Source organism: Thalia democratica, chromosome 7 (assembly GCF_965202585.1).
Source record: "Thalia democratica chromosome 7, ktThaDemo2.hap1.1, whole genome shotgun sequence".
NCBI classification, from domain to species: domain Eukaryota; kingdom Metazoa; phylum Chordata; class Thaliacea; order Salpida; family Salpidae; genus Thalia; species Thalia democratica.
In genome coordinates, this window is record NC_139171.1 from 46,477,026 (window position 1) to 46,495,037 (window position 18,012).

General features: G+C 23.8%; 1 protein-coding gene across 1 annotated transcript; it reads left to right on the top strand.

The window, feature by feature from the left end:
* The first annotated feature begins 1,311 nt into the window (after positions 1-1,311).
* LOC145840617 (cilia-and flagella-associated protein 96-like) lies at positions 1,312-12,302 on the top strand. Its single transcript, XM_082947929.1, has 8 exons — positions 1,312-1,437; positions 6,169-6,271; positions 6,747-6,820; positions 8,592-8,737; positions 9,642-9,779; positions 10,572-10,647; positions 11,057-11,415; positions 11,998-12,302. Exons 2-8 carry the CDS (start codon positions 6,175-6,177, stop codon positions 12,032-12,034), a joined length of 927 nt encoding a protein of 308 aa, XP_082804055.1. The 5' UTR covers positions 1,312-1,437; positions 6,169-6,174; the 3' UTR covers positions 12,035-12,302.
* The last annotated feature ends 5,710 nt before the right edge of the window (positions 12,303-18,012 follow it).

Genomic DNA, 18,012 nt, shown 5'->3' on the forward strand with positions numbered 1-18,012 from the left:
ATTGATTTCATGTACGGTTAAATAACAATTTGTTTTAAGTTAATAACAAACATGTCTAAAAATACTACTTTAAAAATAAATAAAACTTAATAATTAATCTCGCATCAATTCTGTAAATTTTTGATATATCGTTATTTTAATTCAGTCTTAAAAGTAATCAAAAATTAAATAGTGATGATAAAATATGTATCTATTTAAAGATATAAAAAGCTCAAGTTTTTTGATACATAGCAAACCGGAGAAATTATTCTAGAATAAAATAAAAAGTTGTACTTTTATATTATAATGGTTCAGGATTTTTAAGTGTACTTTTGTTGCATAATAACTATTTTATTTTAGTTGAAAATTTTAAAAAAATATGAAACATATAAATAACTTAACTTCTTTAAAAAAAGTTAACTGCTAGGTGGCAGGCTGGTTTCCATGGAAAAAAAAGAAGCAAGTTTAAGTACTAATAATTAAATAAGTATAAATTCACAGTTGTTCTAAAAACAATACACTTTTTAATAATAATTTTGTTGAAAAGGTAACGGGAAAAAGTGTAAAAAATACTAATGGCAGTTAACATTATAAAAAGTTTTTATTTATTTCTAAAGCTTTGATTTATATAAATAAATTTAATTTTAAATCATAAAAAAAATTTTTTTAAACTAACTATGAAGAAACTAATTGACAATTTGAAAATAATAACAGTTGAAGTATATTTTAAATATATAACAACTTTCTTTAAAATATTTAAAAAGTAAAGTAAGAATATATTATATTTCTAATAAAGTTGTTATATTATATATACAACAATATATATATTATAAAAACAAATGTAACAATACAACGATATAATATTATAAATATAAATAAATTTAGTTTTAACTTTAATTAATATAATTAAATTCAAATATATTAACTTATATGCAAGGTTTTACATTTAAGACGACTAATTTATTGATTAGTAAAGGCGATTCAAACAGTAAAATTAAAAAAAAAAAGTTTGTGACTAAGTTTTTTTTATTTATATTAAGTTGCATAATAAGTTAAAGATGCTATAAACTAGTTAGTTGCTTTTGTATACAACACATTTAATCTGAAAATTACATTAATAAACAATGTTTTATGTTTAAATGATAAATGAGAACGGTAAAAAAGATATATGATTTAAATCTTTAGCTTTATAAAAGCATATTTTAAAACACATACTAGAAAAGGTAAAAGATTTAGATAAAATAAAGCGTGCAGACTATTACTCTGCCATAAAAACAGGAAAATTAAAATACTAGTTAAACAGGATTTAATAGTTAACTTCTTCTATTTTTCAGCATTTTTAATTTCTTATTTATTTGGAAAATTTCATGTATATGTAGACAGCTGAAACAAAACAAAATTAATTATTCTCAAAACAGTTTTTTTTCTTATTGGGACACTGCAAACTGGTATTAAAAGGTAATTTAATTATTGTTTAAAAAAAGTTTGAAGGATTTTAAACGTAGAATTTCATACAACTTATTTAATTTTTTCGTCTAGTGTAAATGGGAGTTGTTGTGTTTATTACACTTACCTTTACTTGTTTTAATTCATACCTTGTATTTTAACTGTTCCCAATTTAAAAAAAACAACAGTGTATTTTTCGTTTTAGTTTGATTTTTTTTCTTTTCATACTTATAAAATACTAACTTTAATGTGTTGATTTTGAAATTTAGAGTACAGGGTGTTATGCATTAACATTCATTAGTTTAAAAAGTAGATAAATGTGAGCTACTGAAACATATTTAATTTGAATAAATTTAACTTGATCAAAATTTAGTTTATACTTTTAAAGTTTGATAGTTTTTCCTATATTGTCATTGCTAGAAAACTATCAAAACTGTTTCTATAATTTCAGTTTAAGGTAAGCACCAAAAACTGTTTCATATCATTTATATGTAGCTGATATGTAATTATTTTCGTAAGGTATAAGTTAAAAAACTTTTTATTTAAGTAAATATAATTTGAAAAAAGTTTAAAAACAGAAACTTGTAAAATAACAACTGAAGTTATAACGCTCAAAATTGTTACGTTGTAGTTAAGCATATTTTTAATCCTAGTTTTAACGACTTACTATATTAATTTATTTTTCATGCCTGAAATAAAAAATAAAAATGTAAAATTATTCTTTGAATTAGTCATAAAACTAGTATGATATCGAGATGTAATTGTTTAAGTCTAAGTCAGATGATACTTTTGTTATTATGGTCAAAAAAATCAAAAACTAACTTGTCTTTTAGTCTAACCTGCATCAATATATTTTTAGCAAAAATTCATTTAAAAATGCTAAAACTATACACTTAATTAAGATTAATTAATTTTTTACTCTTATAATATTTGGGAAATTGAAAGATTATTTAAAGTATTCTTTTTTTGTAGCTGTGGTTCTGATTTAGAAAGAAAGTTTATCCTATAACAAATCTTTGCTTTGTTATACTTAAGCTTTTTTTAAGTATAAATTTGATCTTAAATAAGCGTGTAGATTTTTATATCATTTATGATTGAGCTTCTGCCAAAAATTAGTCAATCTAGTGGCATTGAAAGTGTTATATATTTAGAAAAAAGTAGGTATGTAGGTCTTATAAATATCTACCAGCCATGTTTTCTTTTTTGAAAAACTTTAAATATTTTTTGACATATGGCTAAAACAAGTTTTGAAATAGAGTTATTTTAAACAGTGTAGTTATATAATGTGTATATATACATATCAAAAAATATTAACATTTTGAAAAAAGAAGAAATAGTTTTAGATATTAATAAGAACTACAAACTTAAATTTTTATTTTTTTAAATATATAATACTTTTCGACATATGGTTTTTAAATATTTTTTTAGAACTTGAATTGTCCAAGCTTGAATAGTCGTAACTTCAGGTAAGTATAAAAACCTATCTTAACAAGAAATTGTTTGTTACAAACTTCTCGTCTTAAAGTAATAGTATTATCGATTAAAAAAAAAAAACTTTTTTGAAACAAAGTTAAAATAAAAAAACTAAATGAAAATTAATAACAAACTTTTCTGTATCGTTTGTTTATTAAAAAAAAGAATTACTATAAAACCAGTAGTTTAGAAATTTCCTTTTTTGTGAAATATTTTGATTTAATAATTTATTTAATAATTTAAGTTTTGTTTCAAAGAAAAATTATTCATTGTTAATATGATTACTTTAAAATGAGAAGTTTCTAACAAGCAATTTCTTATTAAGAAAGGTTTTAATGCTTACTTTAGGTTTTGTTAAAGAAAGGTTTTTATCTTTATATTATCGATAACAGTAACTATTTTTTAAGATTAATTTATATCAAATAGTTCCTTACTAAGATGGTTTTAAATTCAAGGTTTATATCCAAAAAGTTTATTTTTTTACTTCATTTTCATTTACTTTTATACAGAACATTAACATTATATTATGCTAAAAATCTTCTTGCTTTTTACAAATTAATTTTTTTACACAGTTTTGAATTACTTCTTCATAGTATGTTTTTCATTATTTTTAACTGATTTGCAAAATTTGTTTTAGTTTTAATAGTTTAGTGAAAATTTATTAAAGAAGGGTTTTAAACCTGAAAGCATTTTAAACTTATGTGTGCATTAAAGCTTTGTATATTTTTCTAAACAATCATTTGATTTTTTTATGTTTTTCAAAATGGCAAGTAGGTATTTTGAGTAGGTAAAAAAGTAAACATTTATAAAGTTAAGATGCTTTTAAGGTTATTTGTGGATAAAAAATAAGTTATCAGCTTAACCTCTTTAATCTAAAAGTATTTTCGCAAAAAACTTATCGGTACACAATAGAACAGCGGTTCTTAACCTTATTTCTTTTAATGTTTTACCCCTTTTTGGAAGGTTATTAACAAATTTAACCCTAATTTACAAAATAGTGTTTAATTTTGAGGAAAAAAAAAGATATTTTGAACCATAAGCTTTTTTAAAATAGTAATCGTAAAATTATAAGAGTTTAATTAACTTTAAAAAAATTACAGTTAAATACTAATTTAAAAATTAAAAATACAATTAACAAACAATAACTTACATAACTTTGAATAAATAAAATTTACCCCCTTAAACAAAGGAATTTATCCCCAGGGGTAAATTCACCCCAGCTTAAGAATCGCTGCAATAGAATAGTTAACTTTGTTACGGTTTTTTTAATAAAATTTCTGTCAATCAGTATAAATTGTTTTTATTCTGTGTTAACAGGCTTTTAAATAACTTGGTTTTTCGAAATTTTTACAATATTTAACTTTTATATTTTCTTTTTGTTAAACAGGATCCATTCAGTTGGAAGTTTTAAATAAGCTTTAAAAAACTTTTTTTTTTGAATTGTACATTCCTGATAGTTAAAATATATGGTCAGAATCAAAACCTCTAAACACTATCATATCGAAACAGAATCTTTATTAATTTTTAATATACATTCATTCTTTTAACAACATATTTTAGTGCTTTTTTAAGTATGTAGTGAGAATAACAAATTTTGGTTTATTTATTTCTTTAGCTTTCTCACATTTTAGTCCAAATAGTTTACTTTTTGTAGTATTTATAGATTTATATACTTAAAACAACATAGTCTTATTTTAACGTTCTAAATTTTTATTTTTGTATATTTTTTTTATTGTTTGTAAAACTTATTTTTCCTCACTAATTACTTTATTAAAACGCTAAAAACTTAAACATGCTAGTACAAGCTAAACATTTTCTTGCTTCATTAATTTTTTTATTGAATATGAATACAGATTATATGAAAAGAAGCATTTAAACTCGTATGTATAAAGCAAAATACTTACTTTGTTTAGTTTTCTCGTTATCTTTATCTTGAACTTGGTAAAAACTACTTGGTAAAAACGTTAGAAACGTTAAAAAGTTTTTTGGTCCAACTACCTATTTAAAAAGTTGTATCTTTTACAAAACAACTTATTATATCAAAAAGTAGCTGAATGTGGTGCCTCAGGTTTACGTCATAGGTAATTTATTGTATAAACTTTTTTTAATAAATATAAACTTTTTGTGTAATTTTTGTGTAGTTTTTCTTAAGCTTCTAAATACTTTACAAAAGTACGTACTAATTATTATAATAAAATTAGCAAACGATTTAACCAATATTTTTGAACAGTTAAATATACTTATATAAATCTTAAGCTATAAGAGTGAAATTTTGTGTGGTTTTTTATAATCTGCAAAATTAAATATAATATTTAATACGATAGTTTTTGTACTTACTAAAATTGTAATGACTAAAACAAAACTATTTTTGAAAAATTTTGTTTGTATATTTTTTACTAATACAAACAAACTCTTATTGTTTCCTCGCTTATCCGGCTATTTTTAGTCGAGAAGTAGATTTATTTAATGATGCTAAAATCAATGATTTACTTTAAATACATGTCTAATTTAGTTCCTGTAACTAAGCAAGCAGTTTATAGTTTCGTCGTAATTCTGAAACTTTTTTAACTCAATGCTATAATTCACAGGTTTCGCGCTTTGTAAATAAAAACAGTTTTTATAATCCATATGCAAGCTTTTTTGATTTTTTAAAGTAAATGAAATATTTGATACGGTCAACATACCTATTTTAAAAAAGTTGATAAGACAGCAAAGAACAGAAAGCAGTTTAACTAAAATTTGAAAACTAGCTAAATGAAAAAAAATAGTGCTTAAATTTGTTATAATGTCTGTAATAACCACTATTCTTTCCTTTTTCTGAAAGAGTTCCGATATTAATTAAACTGTTTAAAGTGTAGTTTATTTTTTTAAGTGTAGTTAATTTTCTTTTTTATAAATTAGGTTATCAATGTTTAGTTTCGTTTATTTTTTGTTTCTTTTAAATATAATAAAATTATAGATGTAAGTTTTTTATTGTGTGCATTGCACAAATAAAAGAGGTGTATTGTTAGCAAAAAAAAACATTTTTTGTTTTTATCCGGCCAAAGGCTAATCCGGCCAAAATTAAAAAAATGTTTGTTCAACATAGCCGGATAAGCGAGAAAGCAATGTACACTTAAATATTGACTTCCTTATAATTTGTTATAATTCAAACATACTTTCATACTAGTTTTATATATTTTTAGAATTAATAAAATTTAGAAAAATTAGAGAATTTAGAAAAAAATCTAAGCCTTTATTTTAATACATTAAATTTTCAAATACGTTCAGGAAATCATGGCAGTAAAAGCTGACATGGAAAGAATTGGGTTGTTCAAGGAAATGGGTTATCATACAATTGGAGATAAATATCCTAAAACTCATGTCAGTTTAAGTAAGTTACTAGTTTGCATACAATATTTAATTATGATATAACTTTTTGCAGCCAAGATACTTTTTTTTTCGATTATCTATTTAAAAAAGTTTATGTCTGAATAAACTATTGTTAACTATCACTTAATTTAAAACTATAAACTTTAGCTCGGTAAACTACAGTCCGTTGGTCATATTATGCTCGCAAAATAAATTTTAGTTTAATTTTTTTTTTCAATACACGTTTTTTGTTAATTATAAATACTAACAAATAACTCTTTACTTAGATTTAATTATTGTTTTAATTTATTTTAGCTTTATACTGATTTTTCGACTAAAATTTTTAAAGCTTTGACGGCCTATTGGTTTTAATACAAAATTTAATGATACACGTATCTAATATTATACAATTAAATATAATAATATCTCAGTTTTAATAAGTGCAGTAGTTAATAAAAATTTACTGCCGTTTATAAATAAAAATATACTTTTTTTAGTTCCTATAAACAAACAAGCTGGTCTAGGAAAACAACTTTTAGTTGATGGATTAAAATCGAAAAGTGCTACACAAGTAAGATTAAAATTAAGTTAAATAATTAATTATTGTCTGTTTTAGTTTTATGTTACTTGATAGCTTAAAACAAGTAAGTATTTCTAACTTCGATTAAAAAAATCTTTATCTAGTACTTTAAACTTTATAAATTAGGAAAGGCAAAATTAAAGTACCACTTAGAAACTGTATTGGTAATTGTAGTAGTTTTTAAGTTCAGTATTTTTTAAATCGAGTATTTACAAATAACATTATCAGATAAGTACTGTCAAGTGTAAATAATTATTACTGCTGGACAAAAATATCTATTTTGAAAGCCACTTTCTGAAGGTTAAGAATTTTAAAATAATGAACTATTTTTCAAATTGAAAAAAATATCCATTAACCTCGAATGTGAACTTAGAGGTACAATTAAATATTGTATAAACTGTATAATACGTTAAAAAAGTCTATACTTAATTAAGCTTAATCAAAATCAGTTTTTACTTAACACAATCTGTACTTTTTTATAAAAGCTTTAACATTAAAAAAAAAGTTAAACAACCTAAGTTTTTTTCAAATAAAACTCATTATATAACACTGCAAAAGATTTTAGAAAAGACTATTATATTCTAAATTTTAAACTTACAAAAATCCTTTAAAGTTTACTTTAACTATATATAATTTTTAAGACTTACTCATTTATTGATATACAAATAATGGTTATTGTATTAATGGTATGAACTTCTAATACAGAATAACTATGCTACATGTCAAAATTACTACGCATAAATATTAAATAAAGATAATAACATAGTTTAGTAACCCTTGCCAATAACTGTAATAAAAAGCTTCAAAAAAAATTACCATTTTGTAAAAGTATACATTTTACATTTAAACTAATAGTTTTTGCTCAAATGAACTTAAGTAAGCCTTTTGATACACAGTTTTATAAAGTTATATCTTATATATAGTTATTAATATTAATAGAGTTATCATATAGAGTTATTATATAGCTGTAAAACTTAACTTTATGCCAACAACAACAAAAAAAAGTTTATGGACCTTACGAAAACAAGATTGTACACTCTTTGATCAAATACTTTAAGCAAGTTCTATTAAATAATCTTTAGAAAAATTAAAATGATACAGACTTACAATTTTATGACTTAAAGACTATACAACAAAATACTTTTAAATGTACTTGCAAAAAATTAAGTTTAAGATTAGTATTATGAGCATATACAAAAATGCAATAAAAAAAGTACAAACTGATTAAGCTAAAACAATAGAATTAAAAAAAAAAGTTACAATTTACCTCAACTTATTTATATATTCACTTACATAATTTTTTATTTATATACCTGCAAATATTTAAAGTTATAAATACTTTAAGTTTGTAAATCTTTACTAGAAACTATAATATTTTTATTATTTACACAGTTTAAAATAGTAACACTTATAAGTCAATTTTAGTTAAAAATGTTTTTAAATAACATTAAATTCGAAAATTTTGTTTTTATTTTTGTTAGTTTGTGTTATATTGTGTAAAACTTATTTTATAGAAAAATAATTTGTAGTAAGTAATATGGATTAATTTGGCCATTTTACAAAAAAAAATTAAAAAAATCCTCTAAGATATTATTTAAAACTTAGTCTCTTAGTTGATGTTAACGTTTAAAAGTTATAAGTTGCATCAAATTAAAAATTTACAACGAATGAAAAATTGTAAACACATGCAACTATTTTACTTTGATTATTAGATTACTACTATCTGAAATCAAGTTTTATTACAAACTTTTACAATTTTTAGGCGGGATACTTTGACAAAAACTTTGTTAGAGTGTTTGAAAAAGAAGGTTATTTTGATGCAATTAAAGAAAAAAGAGTACAAAATATAGCTAAGAAAAAGAAAAACCTTGCTGGCGAATTTATTCCGGTCAACAGTTGTAAAAAACCGTATGTACAAACTTATAAAAACTTATAAAGAAATAATCATAACAAATAAATCTCATTTTAAACTCGGTCACAGCTAATTCTTATAGTCTTAAAAAAATGTTGAAAGATTACTGTAGTTATCAAAAATATAGTAACTTATTTTATATAACTCAATCGTTTAGAATTCAAATGATAAAAATTATAAACAATCTAGTTAAGCTTTAAAAAATCATATTTAAGGACGAGCTGAACTAAGTAAATTTTATTTCTAAACTGGTTAATATTGTTCAAAAAAATATCATAAGTGTAACTTAGCAAAAATTTACTTTAAAGAAATTTGTTTAATTTATTCTAGCGCAAGTTTTAGAACTTCTTATACTCTTAAGTCTTAATTATGAACTTTTGTATATAATATATAGTTATAAACGTAATTTCAAAGGGATATTTTGAGGATGAGAAATATTTTTTCCTATAACTTTTGATAGTTAGATATTTGTAATATGCTAAACAAAATATTTATCAAATGTGATCTTATTTTTATTAATGCAGTATTTTGGTGATAGATATGAAATAAAAAATCGGTTTTTAAATAAATTAAAGTTTTTATAACTTGGGTTGTTTGATTTTCTAGTATACTTTATCAAAAAAATTATAATCAAAAATTTAGTAGCTAAATAAAGATAATCAAAAACATGTTTAACCTCACACTAGAAATATTTTTTTTTAATAAACACAGCTACTATTTTTTATCTATGTAAACTCATTAGTTTAAGTAGCTATATATAAATTTTTTAACATTGTTTTTTATCGTTTTTCAAAAAATATTTATAAATTGAGAAAAATCTTTAATTTCTTAAAATTTAAAATTTTTGATGGCTTTTTTGATAACTTGAATTTTGCAAACATAAACGCAATAAACATATAGGAACGGAAAAGGAATGCCATACGGAACTTTTGCTGGTAAAATCGACTACTTAAGCCCAATTACAAGAAAAAACGGAGTTCACAAGTCATTAGGATCAAATTTCTTAACCAATCCGTCGAAGAAAGGATCTGGATATGGGTTAATTTTAAATACATAAATAGCATAAATTAAACGGGGTCTTTTTATAAGTTTCATCACCAAGAGATTCATCAACTCTTCAAATCGTTTGTCTGATATTTTTAAACACATTTTTTTGTAAAAAAACAACACCATTTACAATATTTCTTCTCGTATTCAGGTAATTATATACTTTGAACGATAAAATTTGTTTTATTCTTCTGTACTTTTGTGTTGTAAGAAACTACTGCAGTAGTGACATTTGTTTCTACTTTACCTTAGTCTTCATAATCGCTTGCCAATACACCACCATACGAGAGCTAGTGCTCTATTTATATTGTTGCAACGTCTGAAAGCTCTATTAACGTTTAAACAACTTTTAAAAACTTTAAAGTCGTTCAGAATTAGAAGTGAGCGAAAATAACGGCTTGTGTAAAATGATACCGGGGCAAAAGTCACTTGCTCAGAAATTTGCTTTAATACTGTAGATTAAATTTTTAGCAATTATTTTAAGACAGGTTTGTTCATCTGTGCTCAATTTAATCACAATCCTCTTAATTTTTGTAAAAATAGTATTATTATATTTCAAACTATTTTATGAAATCATTAGCTTTTTTATTGCGTAAATGTGATAACTAATGAAAAAAATCACAAAAAATAAAAAATTGGTATAAAGTATTAAAACTTATTTTTTTAATCAAGACATGTAGTTTTAAAGAATTTTAAACCGTCTTCTTTAAATTTAGACCGTTCTTAAAACTTGCTAGTAATTTCATTTATAAAGCATTTTTGTATAAAACAAATTTTCTGTAGGTATGAAAATGTAACTATTGGAAAATCTTATCCTTACAAAGGGGATAAATACGACAGACAGAAGACGCTAGACAGGGTATTAAATAATTATTTATCCTTAGAATTCTCTTTAAAACTTTCAAATACAAGCTTTTATTATAGTGAAAACTTTTTTTTTTTATGATTCTAGCTCATGTTTTTCATAAAAACATTTAATATAATTAGTATAAAAACAATGTGACAAAGTTCCTTGAATATTTTTTTAAAGTTGGCACTATAAGACTTTAAAACAATAATTTAAAACTTTATATTTATTATGAAACTGTGTTTTTCTAATTTTATTAGAAGTATCAGTAAATTTCAAAACTTAAAAAAATAAAAAATCGAAGGTTATTTACATCTAACAACAACTTTGAATTTAAGATTATCTTTTAAAGACAATCAAAACTTTATAAACGTGTTTTTTGTATGAACTTTTGTACCAACACTTAACATAAATGTTTCAGATTGAAAGAAAAGAATTCAAAAGTAAAATGAAAGCAGGAGCTTTTAAACTGAACATGCATCCAACTTCTTACTTTAATGAAAACCCGTACCGAAGCGACAAGCACTTGCCAAAACTCAAACCTAGACGCTCCATGAGCTCTTCAAGAATAAGCAACAAAGTGTTTCTTTGTTCGAGCCCGGGAAAAAGTTCTGCAGGCTGCCATGCTGGCACTTTCGATCCTTTTCCAAAGTACATACATGAACCTTACAAAAGAAAAGGAAAGGCTGGAACAAAATTCAAAGGCAATAAGCCCTTTTATCCTAACCAGCACTTAAAGTCACGACCTTACACGTCTATTTTAAATCAAAATGTCAAAAAGTTAGTCTTGTACTATTTTTTTTACAGTTTTAAGAGTTTTTAGCATGACAGTTTGTGTTTTTGTAATGTTTTAAACAATTTTTTTTTATTGTAACCTTTGAAAAGCGGGCAAAATACTTTTATACTTGGTGTACTTAACATTTATACACTTAAACTCTTTAATTCACATTACTAAAAATAAAGTATACACTTTAATGGTATAACTAAGATGGTAAACTGTATAATACTTTGCACCAAGTAATTTTTAGTATATAATAACACTTAACTTGAACTCTTAAAATTAGTTAAATAACAAATTCAAAAGGGTATACGAAGCTCTAGCAATAGAAATAACTAAATAAAAGTATGACAAAAAATTGTAACCTCTACATAGTTCGAGTTTGTTGTTTGATAACCTAACTAAAATTATTTCGGTTGTATTTATTTTAAAGGAAAATACTTTAAAATAGCTGTATTGTTTTTAATTTGTATTTTAAATATTAAAGTTTAAAAATTCTACTCACACAAAAAGTATTGCTAACCTTAACTTACATTTAAATATATAACTAAAGCAACAACATTTAGTTTGAAATTTTTATACAGAAAAAGTAATCAGCAGTTCTTTTCAATGAAAAAATAAGTTCCGAATAAATATTCACAACAAGGGCTCAAGCTTCTAATTACTGATCAATATTAGCTGTTTTTAATATTTTTATCAATTATACATTTGTACAATTTTTGTTGAGTTTTTTATTTTTTTTTTATAACGCAAATATCAAAAAATTAATTTTAACACCAGAAAAAGGCTATTTTTTTCTAACAGTAGTCGTAAAATATATTAATAACTTTAATACAAAAGTATATTTTCTTACTATACTAAGTCAATATGTGAGAGTCTTATTTTTTAAGTATCAAAAATACAAAATTTTAAATCTTTAGATATATATAACTTTCTTTATTATTTTTGAATATTGTTCTTTTTTTTTTTCTTAAAAACTTTAGAATCTTTAAAAAACGTTTAAAACACGATAGTGTTTATTTTGCTATCCGACTTAAAATATACTGTTAATTTTTCCAATATAATGTTACTTTTTGAAATTTTTATGTATATCTCTACTTTTCTTTCAATTTATCTTTGGCTTTCTTTTTTACTAATAAATAATTAGATTTCATATTTTTTAATTTGCAAAATTGCAAGCTTGTTCAACGTTTTGTTTAAACATTTTTTTATATATCCTATATTTATAGAATAATTTAGTATCTAAAAATAAATCTATTAACCGATTGCGATTTGAAATAGTCTAATTTCTAATACCAAACTAGGAATTAATAAATTAATCAGGTGTAGAAAACCAAGCAATTAATTGTACATACAACTTAATGTTACTAACTACTATGAACAAACGCACAGTAATTTTAAAAGAACTTTCGGTTATTTAAAAATATTTTCTAGTAATACACGGCATCAGAGACGTGTTTTGACTGGTTTCCTGTTTCCTGTACGACCCATGATATAAAAAGTTGGAATAAATATGATAAAAAACGATGGAATATGGTTTTAATTGAAAATTATTTTACTAATAATTCATACATATATATCGATTTACTATTTGATATCAAGTAAAAGTTAGTTCATATTTTTGAAAGAACTAAAGTATCATTGAGTATGTTTTTCTATTATAAAGACAATTTAATTACAAAATTTGATTACTACTTTGTTTTTAGTTTCTTATGAATAAAATATTTCGATATTCATGTTAGCTTCACAATGTTAGGCAAAATTTTCACTCTGTCAATAAAAAAAGGACTTAGATTTTCATTTGAATTTTCAACAAGCATTAAAGAACTGGATTACTTATTAAGATTTCGCATTCTGCTTTACTTGTATTTCTAAATTGTTTTAAGTTTAAACATGTTTCTACGGTATACTATCAAAATCCACCCGCGTACAAATTCCAACCGATTTTTTAAATATTTTCTTTATTTATTAATTTATTTTAACTGTTCAAAAATATAGGTTTAATCGTTTGTTAACAAAAGACCCTAGTGAAGTAACTTCATTGGAACATAAATAAAAACAAATTATACAGTATTCTTCCTTTATTGTACCAACATATGTTTCTGTGTGTTAACTAATCAACACAGAAACATATGTTGGTACAATAAATGAAGATTACTGTATAATTTGTTTTTATTAACTTATTTTATATATTTTTTGTATTTTTTTATTTTGCATTTTTTTTTTTTTTTCACTATCACTGTTACCCCTAACCCTTTCCATCGAGTGAGATTCTGGAATTTGACTGGTTGGATTTTGAAAGCGGGTGGATTTTTAACATGTCCCGTTTCTACATCTACGGTTGATATCTCGAGCTCATTTTCAAATTCGCAGATTGGATTAAACCAACTGATTTCTGTTTTTTACCATGCCTTCCTGCATCGAATTTCTGCTAGCTTTTTTAGGGATTTGACTTAAGATTATTTTAATGTGTTGAAGGTAGTTTGGAATCCGCAGTATTTGTCCCCCATTCTAAGCCGTTTTATCTTATATCGTTCCTTCGGTGGATTTTTCAAGGTCCGGGTTAAGTCTATTTTTTTAGATTGGTGACAGTTGAAGTTTTCCCCACTCTACACTAGTTTCTCTTTTTCTTTTTCTTCGACAGATTTTAAATGACTGGGTCCAAAGTTTTTTTCATATATTTGTTCCATTTTAGCTTTAAATATGGTCCTTCGTCGGAGCAATTTTTCTTGCAACTTCTACATCATTGTCTCCACATTCAAGAGTAAATAAGAGTTGTTTATTAGTCCCCATCATTTTTATTTTTTCAGGTTTTGTAGTATGATGCTTGGAATCTAATTGCATTTTGAGTCCGTCTTTTATGATTAAGCTATCAATATTTTGTTTCGCTACATTTCTTTTTCCTTTAATTTTCTTTTTAAGGTAATTCTAAGGTGTTTCTCGTTTTAATTTAGTTACTTCCACGATATGGCTGATTTCTTTGTCTTCGTTTTTCTTTTGTAGATTTATAATGGTTGTCAGGAGGATAATAAATTTTTGTTTTTTAATAAATGATTTATGATTTTCCCGTATCTTTTACTTTCTTCTTTTTTGCTAAGTTACTTTTTTTCTAGTGAATCGTAAACTCTAGATATGGCCTTCTTTTCCTCCTTTGAGTTTTTAAGGTCGATTTTCAGTTTTTCTTTTTAATCAAACATTTGCTTGCAGTTAAATATTACTGAATTAATTTGTATGTTGATTTTCTCAAATGCTTTCTTCAAGGAAGCAATTTCGTCACTTGATTCTTTTAATTCATCTACCAAGCTGTTTATCTTTTCTTCTTTTTCTCCTTAATTCAACAGGAAGTGCCCTTTTCTCCTTAGTTAAGTCTCTTACGCACGACTTATCTTTGCTAATGTTAACATTAGCTTCATTAATCTTATGGTTTTCATCTTGTTTGACCGTTCCCTTCAAATTTTTCTGCTTATCCTTATTGCGGATAAATTCTTAAACACTTTTAGCCAAGAATTTTGGAAGAAAATAATCATTCTGTTTTTTAATCACGCTTTAAAAAAATTAAAACTTACTTACTTAATGCTAAAAAGGCGCTATTAGTACTTTTGTTGTGTAGAAAAGCAAAGTAGTCAATGAAAAAATTTAAGTAAGAAAGATTTTTATTTATACTAATCTTTCTAAAACTCTAAATCTTTTTTTTAGTTTTTTTAGTTTACTTAAATCCGGTCATTGACAAGACATTAATCTGTATTCGTGGTGTGTGACTTAATAACCAAAAGGTTTTTTCGTACACCAGTTCCTAAGACCACTTATTTTGATACTCATTTAATTTATTTAAAAATATTATTTTGTTGTTCAATAAACATTACTTTGGAATACTTATTAAGCGCTATACCAAATTAGCTTAAACTCGAATTAGTTTCAATTTTTTTAAATTTTAGTACAAAGCTCTTCGGAAAATAAGATTTTTAAAGAAAGTTAAACTTAATATAACCTTTCTGTAAGCTTTTTTTTATAAATTTTAATACAGAGATTTATTTATACTTAATTAAGTTCTTAAACTTAATAACTATGTTCCTTCTGCTGTTTTTGAAAAGTGTTTTGTTTTTCAATGCCACATCATGGAAAATATACTTTATAACTTATATAAGCTTGTAACGGTACATTAAATTGTATTTGCAACCGTTTTGTGTTTAAGGAGAAATTCCAGAATGAGACGCATGCAAATACTGATGCAATTTTAATACAGTTTAGGTAAGCAGATTAAAGAGTCAAAACTCCTGAATGTTGAATAAAGTTTAGACAGAGCTTTATAAGCCAGCCACAGAGAGTAGTGTGGATAATTCTAGTCACAGCCTGCTGCAGTAAACATGTTATTCCAGAAAAGACATTTATATTGTTTGATTATTATGTGCCAAGTTTTTATTTAAGAATGTTTTCTTCTCATAAGAGTTTTTTTTATAGTTTAGTTTTAAGCAGTTAATTCTCATTTTAATCTAAAGATTCTCAAAGTAAAATTCTTTTAGATTTAAACTGTATTTAAAGGTTATAATAACATTCAAAGTAATTTATAGTTTTAATACTTTATATGGTTCTTTGTATTTGTTAGTGTTTGCAATGGTTCTTTAATGCAATATGTTCTTTCATTGTTATGCTTAGTTTTATATAGAGTAGCCCTAAGTATTATTTAATATTAGTGTTAGTACAGTTAGGTTTATTTCAATTATGGTGTATAGTGTGGTTGTACCCTACATTATAACTTTACAAGCTAAGTTTTATAGGTAGTGTTGATTTCAAATAAAATAGTTAGAACTGGTGTATTTCTTTAAAAATTGTTTCAAAACATGTACTAAACTAAATACTTGCTATATGGTCTAAAAATATTATATTGTATGTAAGCATTTTTATATATTTTTGTAATTAATGGAACTTTACCAATACATTAGTTAGTGTTTTTTTAATGACCAGAGTAGTTTTACTGCGGGTACAAAACTTTAAAGAACTGTTGTTTAGAAAATAGAAATAAAAAAGTGGCTTTACAAATAACTTTACAACTTTAAGATATGTTGCTTGAAATAATTGCAACAATTAAAGTAGTTTAATGTGTTTTTTTTTATAAAACCATTGCCACTAAGTTTAGAAAAAATGACGTTTCTTTCAAAGTATTTAGAAAAATATTTTTGGTTATATATTTATAGCTGATCAATGCAGTACTTGCTTTTTGGAAAAAATAGTTTAAAGAAGTCTAAAGTTTGACTAAAGTTGTATTAAGATAAAATATTGTGCATTATTTACATATAAACACAAACATAAAAACTATCAAAAATTTTGTTTTCTAATTTAATTATACTAATAATACTTTTTACAACTTTTTATTTTGTATTTTCAGGCACGACAAACAATAACGCTATTTAATCAGCAGATTCAGTAAACTATAAATAATAATTTTTAAAACTAGCTAGTAAAAAGAGAAAATGGTTTTGATAAGAAAAACAATAAAAACTTTGAAGTATTTTCTTCTGGCCATGTAAAAAATTTCTACTTTTTAAAAATTTTATTTAGGTAAGTGTCCTGTGAGTACTTGTATAAGTTTCGTTTGTAAAAGCTTTAGAATAATTTCGTATACTTTTCTAAGTTAGCTTTAAATGTAAAAGACTTTGCAATTAGTATCTATCAATGCCTATTAGTTATAGACTATTTTTTCATTTGTTCCTATCAGGTTATGTGTTATACTTTTTGAAGTTTAAAATAGACTAAATCATTTTAGTTTACTTAATTACTTAATGAGTAAAAAGTAGTTTTTACTGGCTTTACAATTTAGTTTTTTTAATCCTGCCCGCACTTCCGAAAACTCCAATTCAAAACTTAACTTGCCCGTAATACAGGTTTTATGCATGCTCTTAATAAATTTTTGTGTAGAGATTATTTTCTTGAAACTAAAAATTTTTTTATATGAAAATCATTCAAGCAAAACTTCAAACTTTCTTAACTATTACAAGTACAAAATTACTTAAATTTTCGATACTTAAGTCACAATAAAAATTAGCTTGATTAAAATGTATCTTAATTTAAAGCTCACTTGAAATTATTGACTACATTTTTTTTAAAGCAATGTTTACTTTGGGAATCAACTAGAAGAAAATAGAAAGCTACATACAGATTTTTATTATTAATTGTGTTAACTTTGATTCTAAATTTAAGCTAAAATTTGAACTTTACCAAAAACTCAATCTTAAAATTAAAAATTAAATTGTTTTGTTTTTAGGTAAAAATTTGTTTTAACTATAAGATTTTATATAAAGCATTCGAGCGGGATTTCAAATTTTGATAGCTATTACAAGCACAAGATTGTTTAAATTTCCAATATTACGTCACTATTAAAATAAGCTACGTTAAAATCCATCTCAACTTTAAGCTCACTTTATTAATTACTTTTTTACTTAAGCAATGTTTACTTTGAAAATTAACTAGAAGAAAAAAGAAAGCTACATACAGCTTTTATTATTATTATTGTTGTTATATTGATTTTAAAACTTAACTTAAATTTAAAATTTACCTTAAATTCAATCTTAATATTAAAAGTAAAAATTCTGATTAGAAATTTG